Source organism: Leopardus geoffroyi, chromosome C2 (assembly GCF_018350155.1).
Source record: "Leopardus geoffroyi isolate Oge1 chromosome C2, O.geoffroyi_Oge1_pat1.0, whole genome shotgun sequence".
Classification (NCBI taxonomy): Eukaryota; Metazoa; Chordata; class Mammalia; order Carnivora; family Felidae; genus Leopardus; species Leopardus geoffroyi.
The window spans coordinates 151,012,095-151,035,660 of NC_059333.1; the positions used below are offsets into that span (position 1 = coordinate 151,012,095).

The 23,566-nt window shown below is 44.8% G+C and overlaps 1 protein-coding gene across 5 annotated transcripts in view; it reads right to left on the minus strand.

Annotated features, from left to right (window-relative positions):
• The window catches only part of LOC123575777 (myosin VIIA and Rab interacting protein), a 372,974-nt gene that overhangs the window by 21,816 nt on the left and 327,592 nt on the right, over positions 1 to 23,566 (minus strand). For all 5 annotated transcript variants that reach the window (XM_045436470.1, XM_045436473.1, XM_045436469.1 and 2 more), the window contains one exon: positions 1,728 to 1,922. In XM_045436470.1, the coding sequence (XP_045292426.1) occupies positions 1,728 to 1,922 (195 nt within the window). The remainder of the gene's footprint in view (positions 1 to 1,727; positions 1,923 to 23,566) is intronic.

Sequence of the window (23,566 nt, forward strand, 5' to 3'; positions counted from 1 at the left end):
GTATTTTTTTTTTTTTAAATACAATACCTTGTAAAACAAACAAACGAACAAACAAAAACCCACGCCCCTTGCCTGGTGAACCGTATCTTGACTTTCACTTCTATGTGTCCAGGGGATTATGGCCACTGTAGGACCATCAGCACTGAAAGAACCGTATTATAGACGTATTTAAAGAACAGAGGCCCGACGCATCAGAAGCAAAACATTTCTTCCGGAAAAAAAAAAAAAAAAAAAAAGAAGACTTCATTCATCTGAATCTTCTATCTGGTAACCACATTCTTTGAGCACCTCTGTGTCAGGCTCTGGGCAAGGGCTGGAGCTCGTGATGTGCAGGACCCTGGTCTTCAGGGATTTATACACCTGATTCCTAATCTGGGGGCGACTGCACCTCCGTGCATCTCCCTCTCTGATGTTTGGCAACATCTGGAGACATTTTGATGGTCACAGTTAGGAGGGTGCTGTTACCAGCATCTCGTGGGGAGGTGCTGGGGTGCTGGACATGCTCAACCGTACAGGACGCCCTCCCCGCCAACAGAGAATTATCGAACCCAAAATGTAAGTGGTGCCGATCTAATGGGGATAGACGAGTGGACAGAAAGGGCAGCCAAGTGACGTTAACTGGCAGAAAGACCTCTGCTCAGGTTTTATGGGAATTCAGAGGGAGAGGGTCTTTACCTTTTGAGATAAAGCGACTATCAGCATTTTTTTTTTTTTTTTAACCTGGAGGCATTCTGATTTGTCGTTGTTGCAACTTTCTGCAAAAATTGCCTCTACCAACCGGTCCTGATTTCTGGGAGCTGCATTCCTGACAGCACCCCAAAATCAGGGTTGGTTCTTGCTGGGTGTGGAAAGATGGAACCACCTGACTTCATTTGGTATCTGATTCATGGGCAGGACTCTGCCAGCTGGTGATGGTGAGTGTGGCCCAAGGGGCTAATGTTCCAGATCTCTCTGTGTCACCCCCTCGTCTGAAGTGTTGGCAAATTCTCATCAGACATTTCTGAAAACGCTCGGCGATGAGTGGGGATACTTATATGGAAGAATCTGTTCCCGCCATCCTTTCCTCCCGAGGGAGGCTAGAAAAACGCCCTACTGGCAAACAGACCTGTAAGCTGGGCAGACCACTTGTGACCTAAGTTCCGTGGGCAACCACGCCCTTGCCCTGCAGTGGCACTGGCAGTGCTCCACCTGGATCCTCCCGGGGCCCTTTTGTAGTTTCTGCATCGCCCCACCCCCCCAGCTTCAGTGTGCCTGGGTTCCCACCCGCTCAGCCCTACACACCAGACCGCCTGGGGCTAGTGTAGACAGAAGTGTCTACATTTGGCTTGCTTGCCAAGAGACCTAAGTGCCTGCTGGCTGGGTAGAAAAAGCCAGTTCCTTTGGCTCACGTCAAGACAACCCTGAGATGCAGCTAACACCCCAGGGCTCCCTACAGGTCAAACGACTCTTGGTCTAAGGTCACACCTTTGCTTGACCTCTTAGCTTTCCCCAGTCCTTCCCCGCTCCCTGATGAGCCTCCCTGGGGGAGCACTTCCGAAAGAAATCGCCTGCAAGCCTATCCTCTCCTCAGGGTCCGCTTCTGGAGGACCCGGCCTGACACCCTCCCTGAGGATATACTTGCTACGTTGTGTGGCGTGCATGTGTCCTTGCACTGTCTGTGACGGGTCACAACGTCATCAGTGTCTTCTCACGTTTGCCCGAGACGGGGAACACCCACACCGGCTTACGTTTTCTTCCAGAGAAGTCAGCTGTTCATCCAGTCTCACTTGGTCTGTCCCAAGAGGAAATGTCCCCTTCTCTCTGTCGGGAGGGACAGGTGGGAACTCCCAGGGCCCTGCGGACTCTGCTATCAGCTCCTCGGTGGCGTTGATGACTTTCAGGACTTCTGTGGAGATGTTGCAGAGAGAAACAGCAGAATACTTCTGTTTGGCCCAATAACAGAAGGGGACAGAAGACAAGAACAGCACATTAACAATGACAAGGGAATTCCACATTATCTGGCGCTCATCATGAGACTTATTCCATCATAACACACATAAACATCGCTGTGCCGAAGGAACGAGAAGCTAAAAAAAAATCTACACAGCAGGAAGGCGCCTGGAGGAGGCCTGATTTGACACGGCCTCGCTTCTGGGACTCACACCGGGTTATTTGATCCCTCGAGAAGGAAGGAGACCTCAAGCCGAGGCTACCACATCTTCGGCCCACTGCTGGTGGTTTTAGACGCATCACCTCACTGTTTGCATGGCATTCTATGTCCTCAACAGAACGTCAGTCACCGACTCTGTCAAACCACATCCATGGTGTGGTCTGGTAGGTCTGGACTGGCTGTTAAGAGACCTGGGCTCCAGATCTGGTTCTCCCTTCATCTGGCGCTGGGATCTCGACCAAGTGACTTCGTGCCTCTGGAACTCTGTTTTGTCATGTGTGGAATGAGAGTGGACGAGTCTCCCTGCAGGGTTCGGTAGCCCCCCGTGTGTTAGCTCACACACACCTCTTCTCAAGCCCATTCTCCCTTGCTCTCCTCTACCACAGAGGCGGGACAGAGCACTCCATTGCCCACCCCTCTGTAGCCAGGGGCAGGCATGTGACACAGTTCTGCCCAGTGAGCCCGACAGGAAAGCCTGCTGAGGGGGTCCCTAGCAAAGCTCCTGTTTTCCTAACCCAGTGAAGAGATCTAGCTGATGTTCTCCTACCCCACTTCTTTTTCTGTTATCTGTGGCTGAAAAGATTCCTCACCGACGTAAGTCAGTTCCTGCTTTTACACTCATGGCTGAAAATTACAATCAGGATCTGGGCCAAAGTCATTGATGGAGCAGAGGCACTTCAACCACCAAGAATTATCTGCATCTTCGAGTTCATCAGGACATAGAACATCATTATAAGCTGGAGATCAATGTTTCTTGATAGTAATGGCATCCACCTATGATCAAGTTTATTTATCCTATCGAAGGGTTTGTAAATTGGAACTCAAAATATTGCGGATGCACGTGTGTGTGTGTGTGTGTTTACCATTTACCAGTAAAGTGTTTCAAGAAAATCTGGGATTTTAATCCCTTTGGTACCTTCTAAGGTACCCTTCTGACTCACGTATCCTGGCCAAAATGTTCATGGCAGCTATGGCTCGATTTTGCAAAGCCTGTTCCTCCAAGCAGATGATGCTACTGCAGGTTTTGTTTTGCTGGAGGATTTTTTAAAAAAAATTTTAATGTTTATTTACTTTTGAGGGCGAAAGAAAGAGTGTGAGCAGGAGAGGGGCAGAGAGAGAGACACAGAATCCGAAGCAGGCTCCAGGCTCCGAGCTGTCAGCACAGAGCCCGATGTGGGGCTCGAACTCACAGACGGTGAGATCGTGACCTGAGCTGAAGTTGAATGCTTAACCGACTGAGCCACCCGGGCACCCCAGAGGATGTTTTGATACCCTTCCCAATTCACTAGGGAATCAAAGTGTTTGAGTGACAAATCAGTGAGTCCACAGTCTAGAAACTGGCTCTGGCCTTCCATGCACACGGTCTCCTATCTGTCAAATTTTTGTAGGGTTAGGGCGCCTGTGATAAGAGGGCCCCCCATCTAGCCCGTCCACTCCACAACAGCTGCTTGCCTGACCCCACAGCCACACTCCTTTCGGTTTAAGGGATTTGCTATGAACCCAAGCAATTCGGTCTGCGGTGTCAGGAGAAGGGAAAGGAAGGGACAGTACACAGACCCAGTAGAATAGGGCCAGCAGCCAGTGCCAACTCTTTATCTGAGGAGGGACTTGCAGGGGCTACCCCGCCACTTTCTGGGACGCTGGGACTTGCCGTGGCACAAGGCGAGGATGAACGGGGCTCGGCATGACTTTGGCACGACACGGCTATACCACTGTTGGCTCGCGTCCGTTTCAGAAGAGGCAACGTTGTAGGTACGAAAGCAGACGCGCTGCCCTGCTCTTAGCATGTGAGCTCGTGTTTAGCAGCTCTGCCCCCTCTTTGGTAGAAGAGGTGTCCTTGTACAGTTGCTTGAAAAGAAAAACGTATGACTAGGAGACTCCGAAGAAGAAAAAAGGACCACAGCACAGTAGGAGGGAAAAGTGTGCAGATGGACACACGTCCCCGGTGGACGCAGGGTCACTCAAGGGCCAGGGTTATTGATGGGAAGGGTTTAAGAGGTGCTTCGCCAGGAAGGGTTATCTGCATCCTGACTCCGACTGAACATATCGCGTCAAAGCTGGGCATCCGTGTTGCTTGGCGGCCACTGTTCCATTCCATCCATAAACAGTGTTGTTTATTCAGCCACAGGGGTTGCATGCTGGAAGCCAAACATTGCCCAGGGGCATGCTTTTGGGTTTTGTTTTTTGATGAGAATGCCTTCCTTGAGACATGCACTTCCCAGGTCTCTGCAGTCCCCACATGGCTCACCCTACCTATTTCATTGGGGGTGGTCTGTGGTGGGCAGGCTCTGCTCTAGGTGCTGGGATCAAGCAGTGGACAGTGGATGAAGTCCCTGCCCTCGAGGCACGCCTCTAGTCCTACCCCCGCCACTGGACGTGCAGACATACTTTCCTGTCCCCTGAAGGCCATCTGCATGTGCCGCTGAGTCAGAGCGTGGGGTCCCCGGCGGCCGGTCCGAGGACAGCAACCACAGCTTTAATGGGAAGATCTGTGGTCTGGGGGAAGCCCCGGGAAAGTTCAGAAGCGAACTAGCCGCCAGCTGGGGAAGTGGTCAAAAATAAATAAATAAAGAAAGAAAGAAAGGAAGGAAGGAAGGAAGGAAGAAAGAAAGAAAGAATATGAAAACTGGACAAGATCTCTCTGGTTGGTGAGCCAGTCAGCGGGACCACTGCCCTCTGTCTGGTGGTGAGCTCTCTGTGGGCAAGTGCAAACTGGAAACCATTAACCCTGGCAGGAAATCAGGTCTACTTGTCCACTACAAAGGGCTGACGGGGCTTTTTGCTTGGACATGGGGGTGGGTGCGAACAGTGCGTGGACTGGAAGTTAAGATACCTGGGATTTAATTAGCCACATGGCAGGAGCGGGGCTCCAAGCCTCCCTGCTCCTTGGTTTACTCGCTGGTCCAATTAAGGAGACCAGAAGATTTGGTGCAGGGCTGACACGGACTTGTTATGTAAATGTCCCGCTCCCTGCCCGGTCCAGAGTTAAAAGTAGAAAGCACCTTGTACAGTTACGTTAAATAAAGCTAGATTTAGCACTGGACGGGATCTTGTTCAGATGAAAAGCTGGTGTGGACCGGGGTGCTGGCAGGGAGCCCCGTGTGTGGGAGAAGTGAAGAGGTAAAGGACCCTCTGCTTTATTGCTCTTAGCCCCAGAGAGCCGAGCTGAATGGCACCAACAGAACACAATTGGAGAGCCCAAAGGGAGCTACTGCGGTAGCTGATAGTACTCCAGATAGCAATTATAAGATGGGTCCAGTGTGACAGTTTCATGGGATCAAGTAGGGAGAGGGGAAAGTGTGGACATTAGCCCACAGAGTAGGGACAACTACCAAACGGGAAGGTGGCCTCACTGACACTTGGGGCCAAGGCCCCACAGATGACAGAATGAAAACGTCCACGCAGTAACAAATTCAACCTCCCAGCTGTCAAAGAGATACAAGTTAAATGGCAAATTGTATCAGGCACCAGATACCCGTGCGATTCCCATTGAAAATGCTTGTGTGTGGGGCCCCCGGATGGCTCGGTCGGTTAAGGGTCCGACTTCGGCTCAGGTCATGATCTCACGGCTCATGGGTTCAAGCCCCGCGTCGGGCTCTGTGCTGACAGCTCAGAGCCTGGAGCCTGCTTTGGATTCTGTGTCTCTCTCTGGCCCTCCCCTGCTCATTCTCTCTCTCCCCTCTCTTTCTCAAAAATAAATAAATAAACATTAAAAAAATAAAAAAAAAATAGAATGCTTGCGTGGGCCAGCATGACTTTGCATAACTTCATGGGGACTTCATATGGAACATCGCATCCATCATGCCGACTTTGCTACCTCTGGGGCCGAAACAAACAGTCTACACTCGGGGTACCGAGAGGGTGATGAGAAGCTCTCCGGTGCCCTCGATCGCTCACAGCAGCAGCAGAACAAGCAACCTCAACAAAGACTCCTGTTTCCTGTCCGCCTGTAACCTACAAGAGGACCGATGCAGACCTTTCAGAAGGTTACATACCGCTCGAAGGCGGGGGTCCTGCCACGGGGGCCATTTCAATGGCAGAAGAGCAGGTCAGGACCCAAGTCGTAAACCCCAGCATGCTTCTTCTCTCACTAGGGACTGCAGAGATTAGCCTTAGTGATTTCTCCCTCCTGTCCCCACACACTCCCTATTCAGATAAAACATGTTCTGGAACAAATTCCTCCTCCATTTACTCTTCCTTAGAAACTGCTTTCCAAAGGCATGCAGACTGCAGGGTGTTGCCAGGAGGAGATTCTGAGTCTGTGGAGTTCTACGGAAAAGACGGTTTCCATCCTAACCATTAGCTATTCTTGCTTATTAGCAACCCTTGCAAACTCTCCTGAGATTTTTTTTTTTTTTTTTTTCCGGCGTCATCATTCATTTCAAAGCTTTATGCTGGACAAAGAAATGCAGACTCATTTCAAGCTGGAACAGACAGGAATGTTCCTTACCAGAATACCCCAAGCTTGCCAACATGCAAAGAGCGGGGGTGCGTGAAATGCCTGGCTTAATCCAGAGGGAACTGTGGATGCCAGACGGCTGATTCTGGCCCCAGTTCTACCCATGTGCATGCACGTGTCTGCCTGCCTCGGCTGGGCCAGAACAGACCCCATGGCTGGCTGTGTGTGATGAACTGGGGTGTGACAGAGGCCTGGGGTGTCTATTTCTTTGACTTGATGTGAGTCTTACGATGATCTCATCAAATACAAGGTCGGGGGCGGGGGGAAGCTTTGAGGATTAAGTTATATGTACAGGTATCTGGGGCAGAGGAGGAATTTTTCTAGCTTGGGAACTGCTCTGAGTCCCGTCATAGGAGCAGAAAAGCTAAATTGGTAGAAGCCGAAAGGACAGCGACACCAGGGTGTTTGTGAGATACGGAGGCAGGCGGTACGCTTTGAGGTCCGTGGGTCACTCCATGAGACAGGGATGGTCAGTGGCCAGGGTCTTGCAAAGGGCCTCCTTGCCCACTGGGCTCAGCAGGTGTCGAGCCTACAGCTCATCGTTCTTTTAGAAGCCTATACAAATGCTTTAAAATCAGAAGATAAAAGAGAACTCTTAGGCCCGGGAGCATGTTTTGATACATAATATTAATATATTAATCTATATACCAACACAGCTGTAAGATTTGATTCGCAAGTGTGTTTTCTAGAGCAAAGGGCCCAGGAGGGCAAAGGGAAGGGCGCAAGGAAGTCGTAAATTGGCCTGGATCTGGCTGGCCTGGAGCCCCTCTGTGAGAAGGCATGTGGGCAGCAGAGGCCTGGTGAGACCTGTCCTCTGGGGGCACTGCTGTCCTCCCTAGATATTAGTGAGGCCCCCAGGCAGGCCCGTGAGAGGGGGCTGTCCACTCACACTTGGGAGAACCTTTCCGAGCTTCCCCCAGATGACGGAGGGAGGCGGTGGGTGTAGGTGCTGTGGTCCTGCGGCTTCCTATTGAGGATTGATGCTAATGTGACCTCCCCATTGCACACACCAGACCACGAGGCTTGGGAAATTCAGGTTACACTGTCTGTGACACTTTGGGCAAATAGCTTAACCTCTCTGAGCCTCCATCCCAAAATGGAGATAATAGCATCCAGCTCAAGGGGCTTCTGAGATTAAATCAGACAGCATATGTAGTGTCCACAAAGTGTCTGGGGCCAGAGCTGTGAGCCGCCCCTCCTCCCCTCGCCCAACTGCCCCACTGGCTCTAGATGGGCCCGTTACTGCCTGGCTTACGCGCCTTCCATTATGTGCCACGCTCTCGAAGCATCTTTCCCTGCCTACGAGGTGTTTTGAAGAATGTTTTTTTATTGTTCTTTCCTGAAAAAAGTTAAACTTTGCTGCTCTCCGTTTGCCAGTTTTTTTCCTCGTCAACTAAGAATACCTTAAAAAAACAAAACAACAACAACACTGTAATCTAGTATTGTCTACCACCATTACCACAATTTCATAAAGAAGAGATAACTTGGGGCGCCTGGGTGGCTCCGTCGGTTACGCGGCCGACTTCGGCTCAGGTCATGATCTCGCGGTCCGTGAGTTCGAGCCCCGCGTGGGGCTCTGTGCTGATGGCTCAGAGCCTGGAGCCTGTTTCGGATTCTGTGTCTCCCTCTCTCTCTGACCCTCCCCCACTCACGCTCTGTCTCTCTCTCTCTCGAAAATGAATAAACATTAAAAAAATTAAAAAAAGAGAACATAATATCACAATATAGAAGGTCTATCCTAAGCAACGACAGTAGGTGACCTGACATGGACATTCGGACAGCCCCCCCCCCCCCTGCCCTGGGCACTCACACATAATAACCCCGACCCTGTATCTCCCTCTGACTGCAAGCAGACTGAACCATATGTACTGCTGATGCAACAAAAACAAGGTATGTCATTGCCTAGCTGGGAAACTGAACGAATCAGGTCCTCAAACATTGTCTGCTGTTTCTCACCGGCACTAACTTAATGCAAAGCCTTCGGGAAGAGTCTCCTCTGTGCCAGGGCCCTGGCGTGGAGCCCTGCAGGGGATGCAGAGGTGAGTAAGCCGTGGTCCCTGTCCTCAGAGAGCAGAGAGGGAAGGACACGAAGACCGACAGCAGGTAGCAGAGGGGAGGCCCTACCCTGCCTGTGAGCCACAGGCTGCAGACCTGCAGAGGCCATGCCGGTATGTGACTTTGGCGTTGGTCTGGAGGCACAAGAAAGAGGTGAAGAAACCGCGAAGTTGGGCTTCCGGCCTCAGCTGGAAGGGCACCGGCCTCGGAGGCTGGAGGGCACAGCCTGGGGCGTGCAGATGACAAACAGGAGGGAGGCGGGGGCAGGGCAGTGCCCCGAACGCCAAGCTCAGGAGTTTGAGTTTTGTGCTCCCGGCAATCAGGCGCCACCGCGGGTCCTCGCTGCTGCTGTTCTCAAGAGCTGGCATTTCCTGAGCACTGACTGCATGCCAAGCTCTGGGACAAGCACTGGACTGGCCTTGCCTCCCCGAACTTTCCTGAGCGCCCTCTGAGGCAGGTGTTCTGATCACATCTCACAGACGAGGAGATGGGCCTTAGAGGGGGGTTTGCTCGTCAGGAGTCGGCTTTGCACCCAGACCCGCCCGATTTCAAAGCCAGGTTCCTCCCACGCCGCACAAGAGGCTTAGGCTTCAGGAAGGCGGTTCTGACCGGCAGAGGAGGCACAGATTTAGGGCTGGGGAGGACCCGTGGCAGAGAAAAGCGTCGGAAACTATTACTGCCGCTGGAATCCAAGGTCACCGGGGCCCCGGGGTGGGGCAGCTGCGTGGGAGTAGGTGGTGAGCAGTTTTCTGGAAAGACAGCTGAGAGCATGCTGTGGCTGCAGGGTGGGGAGGGACACGGCAGGACAGGCTGTAATCCCAGTGGAGGGAGTGGGTGCAAACTGACGCCAGTAAGGAGATTTAGATCCCGGCAGAGAAAGAACAGTTCACTGGGCTCTTGGAATAAGGGACAATGTAATATTTCAAAACTCCTTCTTTTTTAAGTTTACTTATTTTGAGGGAGGGAGAGAGAGAGAGAGAGGGAGAGAGAAGCAGAGAAAGAGAGGGGGAGAGGGAATCCCAAGCAGGCTCCGAGCTGTCAGCGTGGAGCCCGATGCGGGGCTCAATCTCACCAACTGTGAGATCATGACCGGAGTTGAAATCAAGAGGCCGTCGCTTAACCGCCGGAGCCAACCAGGCGCCCCAAAGCTCCTTTCTGATAATCCGAGAGGCTGTGATTACCAACGGCCGGGATGGAAAAGCTCCAGGTCATCTACTTAGTCTTTATTTTGAATCTATTATTTTTGATGTCAAGTGTCCTGAGCAGACTGGTGGGACACAACCTCCAGAGCTGGCTTTGGCAAAAAAGGGAAGATGGTGGGAGTGTGCAGCCCTCCAGGTCTCCCTTCAGCCCTGTGATACGTGAGTGTTCCTCAAGGGGCTCACAGGACGGCAGACATCCCAGGTATCGGAGGAAAGAACCTTTTAACAGGGCCCTTCTAGGGACCGGTTTGAGCACAAAGGGGGGCTCCCATGCAGCACAGAAAAGCCCTTCAGGAGCTCACGGCGCATCAAACACATATGGGCCCCTGCCGAATGCTGTTCCCGAGACCCCTCTAGGAGGGAACAGAAGAAGAAAGAAGGCGGCCAACTCAGAGCTAGTGTGGGTTCATCCGGTGCCATTGTGACTCCGGGCTTCTCGTCACTGCATTTAGCCCTCACAACAACTGGACACGGTTGATGTTTTAATCCCATCTTTAGAGATGAAGAAACTATGGCTCAGTGAAGCAGACGCAGAGCCGGGATTTGAACCCAGAGACTGGTCTCCCAAGCCCATGCTCCTTCCCACCTGTCATAGCACCTCCTCCATGCGCATAACTCCTGGGACCCAACGGTCTGTAGGAAGTGATGGTGGAACTGAATCGTATTGAATAATCAGGTCAGGGAATAACAGATCAGCAAGAGAAGGGCATGTGAGAGCTCTCGGAATGTTTCGCACCCTTGACTGGTTGACATCCGTAAGAATTTGGCCACACCAACCACAAGCCACACAACAGAGCTTGAGATCTCCCTGGTGACAAGCTCTAGTTCTGAGCCTTACTGAACCCACTAGGACCGGGGCACCAAGGACACTCAGGGGGAAGGAACGCGGTCTATAAGGAAATCTGCTCTAAGTGTGGTCCAGACTTGACGGTCTCCTCATTACTTTTCTGTCCCATATTACAGGTGCTTTCTTGGCTTTACAAAATGCTTCCATCAGACAACCAGAGGAAGCAAGGAAATTTGTCCAAAAGCCCCGATTTCATGTATTTTTTTTCCCTGTTCAAAGGTAAGAAAAGAAACTCCATATGTCCTCTTAAATAGTTGACAGAAATCTGCTAGAAAAATTAAATGCAAATACGTTTCAGCTCTCATAAAACAGAAGGCGCTCTGGCGATGCCTCTACAACCCGTCAAAATACATTCTCCATGAACAGACTCATGTCCCTGAAGTGATTTGATGAAAGTGGGTGACACAGAATTGTAGAAAGAAATTGGAGCACAAACCTAATACATTAGCATGTGTAATAAAATGAAGCTACGAACCGTAACAGAGATTAGAGCACTGACCTCTTAGGAATGTTTAGGTTCTTAAATCATCTTGGTTTTCATGGCCAAGGCCATTTATGAAAGAAAGAAATATTTTCTTTTTTTTCTGAGAAAGAGAGACTGAGTGAGCGTGTGAACGAGTGGGGGAGGGGCGGAGGGGGAGAGAGCGCCTGATACAGGGCTCGATCTCACAACCGTGAGATCCTGAGCTAAGCCAAAACCAAGAGTCAGATGCTTAACTCACGGGAGACACCCAGGTGCCCCAAGGTTTCCTTTTTTAATGGTGATTACAGAAACGAGTTTTTGAAAATGTGCTATCTGCATTTTTGTTCCAGAATTAAACTCACTGGTCTGCATGTTTTCCTGAGGGCATTTTCTTGCCCCCTCCCCTGCTCATGCTCTCTCTCTCTCTCTCTCTCTCAAATACATAAACATTAAAAAAAAAAAAAAAAGAAAGAAAAATAGTTCCTGGGCACCTGGGTGGCTCAGTCAGTTAAGCGGCTGACTCTTAGTGTAGGCTCAGGCCGTGATCTCACGGTTTGTGGGTTCAAGCCCCGTACCAGGCTCTGTGCTGACGGTGCAGAAATGGCTTGGGATTCTCTCTCTCTCCCTCTCTCTCTTCCCCTCCCTAGCTTGTTCCCTCTTTCTCAAAATAAATACATAAAAACTTAAAAAAAATTAGTTCCTGATCCTGATTGGAAACATTTCTCCACTGCTGGCGGTAGCCAGGGTGCTGCCCAGGAACACGCTCACATCTACAGAAGCTTAGTGGGACGTGAAACCACCTTCCACGTTCACTGGGGACGGAGGTGGCACACGACAGCCTGGGTGATCTTGGTAAATGTAAGGTCCTCCTTGTCACTTCTGCTGACACCTTCCCAGGTGTTCCCTATGTCAAAGCAGAAGTTCCCCGCCTGGCCCTCTGTCACCTTCCCTCACTGCCCTCCCCTTTGCCACGGTGCTCGGGCCACCGTGGCTCTTTAATCTGTTCCTTAAAGTTGTCCAGATCATTTCCAAAGTATGGCTTTGCTTGTGTTCCTCTGCCTGGAAAGTGCTTCCTTTCGATCTTTGCCTGCCTTCTTCTGTCTTGCCCTTCAGATCTCGATCCAGGGGACACTTGGCCAGAATGGTGTCTGGAAAGACCTTCTAGGACCCCCCTTCCTCCCAACTCCCTCCATCACTGCCCTGCTTAACCTTCTTTTGAGCTCTTATCTCTATTTGACACCTTGCCCTCAACCTGTTTACATCTTTCTCAACTGTCTCCTCCAGTAGAAGGTAAATTCCACGAGTCGGGGGACTTTTCGCTCTTATCCCTGCTGTACTGCAGCTCTTGGAATAGTTCAGCCATTATTTGTTGGATAAATGGCAAATGAACAGGGATTCAGACTCCAGAGCTTTAATCTTTCTTTATTGTCTCCCGTAAGTACTGTTGGGCCTGCAGACCAGGAAGATTCATTGGAGGCAAAATTCATTCATTCCTTCATCGGAGGGAAAATTAAGGACGTTCTTCTCCCGCTACATCTTCCCCTCTTCCAAATAACAAGTGAATGTTTGTCCCAACACCATTCATTAGAAAGTGTTCTTTTTCCAAACAGGGGTGACAGGTGGGTGGGAATCATGAGATAAATGGTGAGTTAAATTTTAATATATTCTAGACTGTACTTCTGGACTATTTCATTGTATCTTGGATCACTATCTCACAAATTTACTTACTAGGACTTTGTTTTTTTTTTTTTAAGTTTATGTATTTATTTTGACAGAGAGAGAGAGCACAAGCAGGGGAGGGGCAGAAAGAGAGGGAGAGAGAGAATCCCAAGCAGGCTCTGTGCCATCAGCACAGAGCCTGATGTGGGGCTCGAACCCATGAACTGTGAGATCATAACCTGAGATGAAACCAAGAGTCGGATGCTTAACTGACTGAGCCACCCGGGTGCCCTTTTAATTTTTTTTTTAAAGTAGGCTTCAAACCCAGCACAGAGCCCAATGCAGGGCTTGAACTCATGATGCTGAGATCATGAACTGAGCTGAGGTCAAGAGTTGGATGCTTAACCAACTGAGTCACCCCTAATTACTGTGCCTTTAAAGCATACTGTAATATCTTAATACAGGGGTCATCTTCATTAGTTTTTCTAAATATTTCTCAACTATTCTTGACTTTCTTCCCTATCAGATGATTTTTTTTTAAATTTTTTTTTCAACGTTTATTCATTTTTGGGACAGAGAGAGACAGAGCATGAACGGGGGAGGGGCAGAGAGAGAGGGAGACACAGAATCGGAAACAGGCTCCAGGCTCTGAGCCATCAGCCCAGAGCCCGACACGGGGCTCGAACCCACGGACCGCGAGATCGTGACTGGCTGAAGTCGGAACGCTTAACCAACTGCGCCACCCAGGCGCCCCTATCAGATGATTTTTGAATCCATTTGAAAAGTTAAAAAACATCTGGTTCAGATGTTGATTTGACCAACATTAAACTTCTACGCTAATTTTGGAAGAATTCTCTAACATTATCTTTTCTTCCATCAGACTGCTAGGTTTCCTGGAGACCTTCAGTCTTCTTAAGTTTTAAGTTTATATATATATATATGTATATATATATATATATACACATTATATATATAATTGTTATATATTATATATATGTTATATTTATATGTATGTTATATATATAATTGTTATATATCATATATATGTGTGTGTGTGTGTGTGTATATATATATATATATATATATATATATATATATATATAATTTGTTTCCATTTTATTTGCTCTCCCCAACTCCGAAACTTGGGTTGAGATTCATCCACAAATTTCACTGCAAATTAATGGTTAAATTAGCAACACTTGATATGAAGAGTTGTAATGTAAATCCTAGAATTGACACTTGAGTTGTCCTATGTAATTTTGCTGAATGATGTGGATTTATGAATACACCTGCTACTAACAGGCCTTTTCTTCAAATAGAATGGATTTTTATTTTGCATTTATTTTGCTCAAGGTTACTTGCTCTTTATGTCTCGGGTAAATGTTTGTGGTCACTGATCTCACCCAGGCCTTCCTTGCCGTGTGGGGACCCTTCCTATTTGCCCACACTGTTTCCTTTCCCTTTCTATGCTAGAGCTGTTTCAAACCTTGAAACTTCAATTCCAATACCCCCTCACCTTCAGAAGACAGACTTGCCTTCTAGTTCAGAGAGTGGGAGAAAAACCCAGAACATAAGACTTCTCCAACTTCCTGACATCAAATTTATGCACTTCCTTGTGTCTGGACCAAATCTGTCTGCTATTCCAGTGCTGATGCCCATCTGTTTTCTGGACCCCATCCCCCTCCATTCTCCCGAATCCCTTATTGTTGGACAGTAAGGTCATTGTTTCCCTACAAGAATAATGCGATGCTTGGTGAACTGCGCTGATATACCCTTGGCTGCTTGTTCAGTTTTTCTGTAGGATAAAGCATGGAAAGTACAATTAATTGCTGGATCGAATGCTATGCCCCCTTTGATTGCTCAGAGCTACCCAGTTACCACTGTGCTAACATGTGCCCCTACTATTTTGTGTCTATTAGACTGGCTGTTTCCCTGAGCTCTTACCGACTTTGGTCATCGTTCTTTTTAATCGTCCAATTTGTTAGGCAAAGTGACATTTCGTTATTTCAATTTGCATTTCTGTTGCTTGTCTAAACGAATGATGAGCTTTGCCCTGTTCATGGCTGTCTTCTCAGAGCCTCACTGTGCACTTGTTGAACGGGAAAGATGAATGTGCAAACCATACGCTAAGTTCTGGGCTAGGTGTTGTATTGAATACAGTTGAAATACAGATGAAGTGAGATATTTTTTTCACATGCTTATTGGTCATTCATGTTCTTTCTCCTTCCTTCCTTCCTTCCTTCCTTCCTTCCTTCCTTCCTTCCTTCCTCTTTTTGGTGAATTGCCTGCTTACATGCATTGCCCTTTTATCTATTAGCATTCTGAGGCTATTAATTATTTGCCCATTATATATTTAAGCAATATGTCTTTCCAGTTATTTGTCCTTTAATTTTATGGTTTGTGAAAAATCAACATGTCTTTTCCCTCCAGAATTATTGAGATATAATTGAGACAGAACATTGTGTAAATTTAAGGTGTATAACAGGATTTGATACACTTATATATTTTGAATGAATTACCATAATAGGGTTAGTGACTACCTCAATCATCTCATATAATCCTTTTTTTTTTCTTGGTGTATAGTGAGAACATTTAAGGTTTACTCTTAGCAACTTTTAAGTATATAATACAGTATTGTTAACTATAGTCACCACACTGTATGATTCTCAGGACTTATTCATCTTATAACTGGAAGTTTGTACTCTTTGACCAACATTTCCCCATTCCATCCATCCCACAGACCCTGGAAACCACCATTCTACTCTTGGTTTCTATGAGTTCAGCTTTTTTAGATTTCACACGTAAGATCATACAGTATTTATTTTTCTCTGACTTATGTCACTTAGCATAACACTCTCAAGTTTGTCACAAATTGCAAGATTTCCTTATTCCTCATGGCTGAATAATACTCCATTGTACCTATATGCCACATTTTCTCTATCCATTCATCTGTAGATGGATACTTAGATTGTTCCCATACCTTGGCTACTGGATAATGCTGCCATAAACACGGGAGGGCTGATATCTTTCCCAGATCCCAATTTCATTTCCTTCTGATAAATGCTCAGAAGTTGGATGACTGGACCATATGGTAGTTGAACCTCTATACTGTTTTCCACAATGGCTGTATGAATTTACATTCCCACCAACTGTATACACAAGGGTTCCCTTTTCTCCACATCCTCACCAACACTTGTTTTCTCCTATCTTTTTGATGACAGCCATTCTCACAGGTGTGAGGTGATATATCAACGTGGTATTGATTTGGATGTCCCTGATGACTGGTGATGTTAAGGGTTCTTTTTATGCACCTACCTCTTGGTCATTTGTAGGTCTTCTTTGGAAAAATGTCTATTGAATTCCTCTGCCCACTTTTAAATTAGGTTGTTTTGCACTTTTTTTTTTTTTTTTTGCTGTTGAATTGTATGAGTTCCTTATATATTTTGGATATTAACCCTTATCACATAGACAGTTTACAAATATTTTCTCTCATTCTGTAGGTTGCCTTTTCCTTTTGTTGACTGTTTCTTTTGTTACGCAAGAACTGTTTAGTCTGATGTAGTTCCTTATTATTTTGTCACTTGTGCTTTTGGTGCTGTATTGTCATATCATTGCCATGCTAATGTCAAGGAAATTTTTCCCTCTGTTTCTTGAGGTGTTTTAGAGTTTCAGTCTTTGATTCATTTCAGGTTAATTTTTGTGAGTAGTATAAGACAGGGGATCATTTTCATTCTTTTGCATGAGGTTATCCAGTTTCCCCATATTTTTTTTTTTCAACGTTTATTTATTTTTGGGACAGAGAGAGACAGAGCATGAACGGGGGAGGGGCAGAGAGAGAGGGAGACACAGAATTGGAAACCGGCTCCAGGCTCTGAGCCATCAGCCCAGAGCCCGACGCGGGGCTCGAACTCACGGACCGCGAGAACGTGACCTGGCTGAAGTCGGCCGCTTAACCGACTGTGCCACCCAGGCGCCCCAACCCCCATATTGTTTATTGGAGTCTATCCTTTTACCATTCCGTACTCCTAGTTGAGTATTTGAGGGTTTATTTCTGGGCTCGTGATTCCGTGTCATTGACCTGTATGTTTCTGCTTATGCTAGTACCATACTATTTTCACATCTCTGGCTTTGAAGCATAGTCTGAAATCAAGAAGTGCAATGCCTCCAGCTTTGTTCCTTTTTCTCAGAACTGCTTTGGCTATTTGGGGTCTTTTGTGGTTTCACAGAAATTTTAGGATTGTTTGTTCCATTTCTGTGAAAAACGTTATTGGAATTTTGATAAAATTTTGATGGGGACTGCATTGATTCTATAAATTGATTTGCATTGTATGAACATTTTAACTATTAATTCTTCTGATCCATGCACATGGGGTATTTTTCCATTTGTTTGCGTCATCTTCAATTTCTTTCATCAAAGTCATAATTTTCAGAGTACAGATCCTTCACTTAGTTGGTTAAATTTCTTCCTAAGCACTTTATTGTTTTTGATGCTAATATGAATGAGATGATTTTATTTCTTTTACAGATGTTTCTTTGTTAGTATTTAAAAACACAACTGACTTCTGTATGTTGATTTTGTATCCCACAAATCTACAGAATTCTTTTGTTAGTGCCAACAGTTTTTTGGTGGAGTGTTTAGGGTTTTCTCTATATAAGCTCATATCACTTGAAAACAATGACAATATTACTTCTTCCTTTCCAAATTGAATGCATTTTATTTCTTTTTCCTACCTGATCATTCTGGATAGGACTTCATGTAATATATAGAAAAGGAGTGGTAAGAGTGGGCCCCTTTGTAAAAGAGGAAAAGCTTCCAGTTTTTCACCACTGAGTATGATGTTAGCTGTGGCTTCTCATCCCTGAGGTATGTCGAGGTATGTTCCTTTTACACACAATTTGTTGAGGGTTTTTATCATGAAATGGTGATGAATTTGGTCAAATGCTTTTTCTGTATCTACGGAGAGGATCAAGGTTTTATCCTTCATTATATTAATGTAGTATATTATATTTAATGGTTTCCATATGTTGAACCACCTTTGCATCCCAGGGATAAATCTCACTTGATCATGGTGTAGGATTCTTTAATGTGTTGTTGAATTCAGTTTGCTAATATTTTGTTGAGAATATTTGCATCTCTATTCATCAGGGGTATTGGCCTGTAGTTTATAGTGTCCTTATCTGCCTATGGTAAAAGGGTAATGCTGACCTCATGAAATCACTTTGGGAGTACTCCCTCTTCTTAAGTTTTTGCAAGAGTTTAAGAAGGATTGGCATTAATTCTTCTTTAAATGTTTGGTAGAATGAACCACTGTGCCATCTGGTCCTGGGCTCTTCTGTGTTAGGAGGCTTTTGATTACTGATTCAGTACTCATTATTGGCTATTTAGATTTCCTATGATGACTCATGATTTTTCTTCATGATTCAGTTTTGGTAGGTTCTGTATTCCTGGGAATTCATTCATTTTTTTCTAGGTTATCCAATTTGTTGGCATATAATTGTTCATAATATTCTCTCATGGTATTTTGTATTTCTGTGATATAGGTTGTTATGTCTCCTCTTTCATTTATGATTTGACTTGAGTCTTTTCTCCCTTTTCTTAGTCTAGCTAAAGCTTTGTCTATTTTGATTTTACCCACAAAACAAGCTCTAATTTCATTGATCTTTTCTTTTCTTTTTTTGTAATGTTTATTTTTTGAAAGAGAGAGAGAAAGAGCACACATGAGTTGGGTTAAGAGCAGAGACAGACAGAAGAAAGAGAATCCCAAGAAGGCTCTGGGCTGTCAATATGGACCTTGATGCAGGCCTCAGTCCCATGAACCATGAGCTTATGACCTGAGCTGAATTCAAGAGTTGGACGCTCAACAAACTGCACCACCCAGCTACCCCTCACTGATCTTTTCTATTGCCTTCTGGACTCTATTTCATTTATTTCTGCTCTGTTCTTTGTTATTTCCTTATCTTCTGCTAGCTTTGGTCTTAGTTTGTTCTTCTTTTTCTAGTTCCTTGAAGTATAAAGTTAGGTTGTTTATTGAGATCTTTCTTTTTTAACGTAGGCATTTAACACTATAAACGTCCCTCTTTGAATTGCTTTTGCCAAATCCCATAAGTTTTGGTATATTTAGTTTCCATTTTCATTTGTTTGAAGTGGCTTTTTTAATTTCCCTTTTGATTTCTTTTTTGACCCACTGATTTTTTTTGGAGTGCGTTGTGTAATTTCCACATATTTGTGAATTTTCCTGTTTTCCTCCTGTTATTGATTTTTAGTTTTATACCACTGTGGCTGTAAAAGAAATTTAGTATGATATCAACCTTTTTAAATTTGTTAAGACTTGTTTTGTGACCTAACATATGTTCTGTCCTGAAGAATGCCCCATGTAAGCTTGAAAAAAATGTGTGTTCTGCTGCTATTGGATGGAATGGTGCAAATGTCCATTTGGTCTAAAGTATAGTTCAATCCAACCTTTCCTTATTGATTTTCTGTCTCTCCCCTACTCTTATTGTATTGTTATTTATTTCTCTCATCAGACCTGTTTGTATTTGCTTAATATATTTAAATGCTCCAATACTGGGTGCATATATGTTTATGAATTTATATGCTTTTAATGAATTGAATCCTTTATCATTCTAGAATGACATTGCCTCTTATTATAGCATTTGAGTTAAAGTCTATTTTGTCTGATATAATTACAGCTACCTCTATTCTCTTTTGGTTTCCATTTTCATGGGACATCTTTTTCCATCCCTTTACTTCAAGCCTATGTGTGTTCTTAAAGCTGAAGTGAGTCCTTTGTAGGCAGTGTGCAGTTGTGTCTCGATTGGTGAATTTAATCTACTTACATGTAGAGTAACTATTCACAGATAAGGACTAATGAATGTATCTTATTAACTGGTTTCTAGCTGTTTTGTTGTTCTCTTGTTCCTTTCTTCCTCTCTTGCTGTTTTCCTTTGGGAATTGATGATGTTCTGTCATGGTATGCCTTGACTCCCATCTCTTTATCTTTTGTGTCTCTACTATAGATTTTGCTTTATATCATAAGGCTTACACAAAACATCTTCTAGATATAGCAGTCTACTTTATGCTGATAACAACCTAACTTCAATGGCATGCAAAACTACCCTCTATTCTCCCCCTTTATGTTTTTGATGTCACAATTTACCTCTTTTTATATTTATATTGTGTATTCATTAGCAAATCATTGTAGCTATAAGTTAATTTTAATATTTTTGTCCTTAGTCTTTCTACTAGCATTAAGTGGTTAAGACACTACCATATTACAGTATCAGAGTATTCTGAATTTGACTATGTATTTACCTTTATCAGTGTGTTGTATATTTTAATTCATTCATATTATTAATTAGTGAATTTTCATTTCAGCTTGAAGAACTTTCAGCACTTCTTGTAGGGCAGGTCTAGTGTTGCTGAACTCTCTCAGCTTTTGTTTGGGAATGAATGTCTTTATCTCTACTTCATTTCTGAAGGAAAGCTTTGCCAGTTAAAGTATTCTTGGTTGGCAGGGTTTTTTTTTTTTTCCAGCACTTTTTAGGAGGGGGATGGGCAGTGGGGGAGGGAGAGAGAGACTCCTAAGTAGGCTTCATGACCAGCATGGAGCCCAATGTGGGGCTTGATCTCTCCACTCTGAGATCGTGACCTTAGCCAAAATCAAGAGTTCGATATTTAACAGACTAAGCCACCCAGGTGCCCTTTTTCTTTTCTCTTCTCTTTTTTCTTTTATTTTCTTTTTCTTTCAGCATTTTGAGTACCTCATTCTACTCCATCTTGGCCTGTAAGGTTTCTGCTGAGAAATCTGCTGATAGCCTTATGAAGATTCCCTTATAAGTGATAAGTTTCTTTTCTCCTGCTGTTTTTGGGATTCTCTTTTGGTCCTTTATTTTTGTTAGTTTTATTATGATGTGCCTCGGAGAAAATATTTTTGACCTTTTTGGGGACTTACGAGCTTCATGAACTTGGATGGTCAAATCTCTCCTCAGATTTGGGAAGTTCTCAACCATTATTTTTTTAAATAAGCTTTTTGCCCTTTCTCCCTCTCTTCTCCTTCTTGGTCTCTAGTAATTCACAGATTGCTTCTCTTGATAGTATCCCATAGTTCATAGGCTCTCTTCACTCTTTTTCGTTCTTTTTCCTTTGTTTTTCCCTGGCTGGATAATTTCCAAGATCCTGTCTTCTACTTCACATATTCTTTCCTCTGCTTGGTCCATTCTGCCCTTGATATTCTCTACTGCAGCTTTCATTTCATTCATTGTGTTCTTCAGCTCCAGATTTTCTGTTTGGTTCTTTCTTATGATTTCTGCCTCTTTGTTAAACTTCTCATTTTGTTTTATGCACTGTTTTCCTACTTTTGTTGAATTAACTTTCTGTATTTTCTCATAGCTCATTGAGCTTCCTTTTAAAAGCTGTTTTGGGGTGCCTGGGTGGTTTAGTCAGTTGAGCGTCTGACTCTTGATTTTTGCTCAGGGCATGATCCCAGGGTAATGGGATTGAGCCCTGAATCGGGCTCTGTGCTGAGCATACAGCCTGCTTGGGATTCTCTCTCTCCTTCTGCTCCCCACTTGCATGTGCTTTCTCTTTCTCTAAATAAATAAATAAATAAATAAATAAATAAATAAAAAGCTGTTTTGAATTCCTTATCAGGTAAATCACAGATATCCATTTCTTTGGGGTCAGTTACTGAAAGATTATTTTGATCCTTTGGTGGCATCACGTTTCCTTGATTGTCCATGTTCCTTTAAGTCGTGTTGCTGTCTTTGCATTTGAAGTAGCAGTCACCTCCTCCAGTCTTTACTGGCTGACTTCAGGAGAGAAATACCTTCCAGCAGCTTTACTAGGGATTCTGGGGCTTTCTCAGACCTTCTATGGATACTCCTGCTCTACACTTCTTCCTCCCTCCTGAGGCAGAATTCTTGAACTTGTATGCCTTCTCTCAATTCTGCAGTGCACCAGGCTGAGTGCCTTTTGCTTTCCAAAGGGCAGTGCTGTTATCAAGTCTATGGCCTCTCCCGTGCTCACAGGTTCAGTTCTGCTTTGTGTGCGTGCTCACTAGCCATCTGGCAAATCTTGCTCTCACCGCAGCCACTGGGGGTATCCTTGCTGGGGAGCCTGTGGATGAGGTGTCCTAGTGGTGGGCAGGACTCTAGAAGGAGTCCATGATGCAGTTAACAGGATCTGAGTCCATCTGATACATTCTGAGCCCTGGCTGCTGTTCCTGTAGCTTCTCGCCAGCCCTACTCATGTAGCTTATGACTCAGTATTCTGGATGGGGCAAGCGAGAAACTGACCTCTTTGGTAGTGTCCTGCACAGCTGGGGAGGCGGGGTGCTCACTCACATGCTCTTACTTTCCCCCATGGGAAACATCATGGGCCATGCGCCACCCTGGGGGAGGGGTGAGGCAGGTAAAGTCAAACTGTTACTTTTGCCATCTCCAACGTGTCCAGGCTCGGACTGGTTTTGCTCCAACAGGATGTTTGAACTTCTCTGATGGACTCCTGGACCTTCCACATTCCTAACCGCATATGTGCAATTGTCTAGGTCAGTGTTCTCCAGGGGCTTCTAGACCATGGCTGAGATGGGCTGCAGCTGGCTGATGGGACACATCAGGTCCACAGCTGGGCCTGGGCTCTGTATTCCTGTTACTTGATGCATAAGTGAGTGAGACTCATCCTGGGACTCTATCCAAATCCTTTTCATTCTTTACAGGTTTATGGAGAGCAGCATATAGTTTTCGTCAAATTCCTAAAGAGACCAGCGAGACTCAAAAGGGTCATTACTGTTGAGTTTTTATCTTCCAATTTATCAACTATTTTTCACTCAATACTTACGAGTGTTCATGAATTTCCTACTACATGTTAAACGCCAATCTAGGAATTTATCAAAATAATTATGTTTTCCCCCTTTGATCTGTGAATATAATGAAAAGTATTAACAGGTTTCCTAAAATTGATGTGATTACATTCCTAGACAAAATCCTACTTGGCCACTGTAAATTATTATTTTAATATGCAGCTGGAAACATTTTGTTAACATATTAAGAATTTTTGAATATTTATCAACCAGTGAGATAGTATGCAAATTTTTGGTGGTATGTGATTTTTGGGTTAGACTCAAAGTTTTTAAATAAATAAAGTGGACTTGTATACCTTTAATTTTTTAATGCTAAATCATATGGGAGTAATTGGTACCATGAACGATTAATGGATTTTATTGGCAAGATCATGGGGACTATCTTCTTTTTGATGATAGTTCTTTGACCACTTTGCCAATTTCTTCTGTCTGGTCTGTTTTGCTCATTTACTTCTCTTAAAATACTCAATATTTTAAAAATCATTACAAATATCAAATTATTCACCTATAATTTTACATAGATCTTAAAGCCACATATACTTATTTTTCAAATGTATGAACATGCTATTTTGATTAACAAGAGAAGCATTTATGCAAAATCATTTGCATTCATGACTCATCATATACGGATTTGATCAAGAATAAAATATTATAATATTCAAGACATTTTTGATATTTACAACGAGTTTTCATTCAGGAAAAACTCTCTAGGTGCTCTGAGATGAATATCCTTCATTAGAATTATCTATTTCATTGGGAGTTTTTTTTTTTTTCTTTTAAAGGAATATGTGTTGAATATTTCCAAGGGCCATTTTGGCATCAGTTGGGATTATCGTGTGTTTTTAAAAAAAAAAACAGTATTTACTAAGCAATTT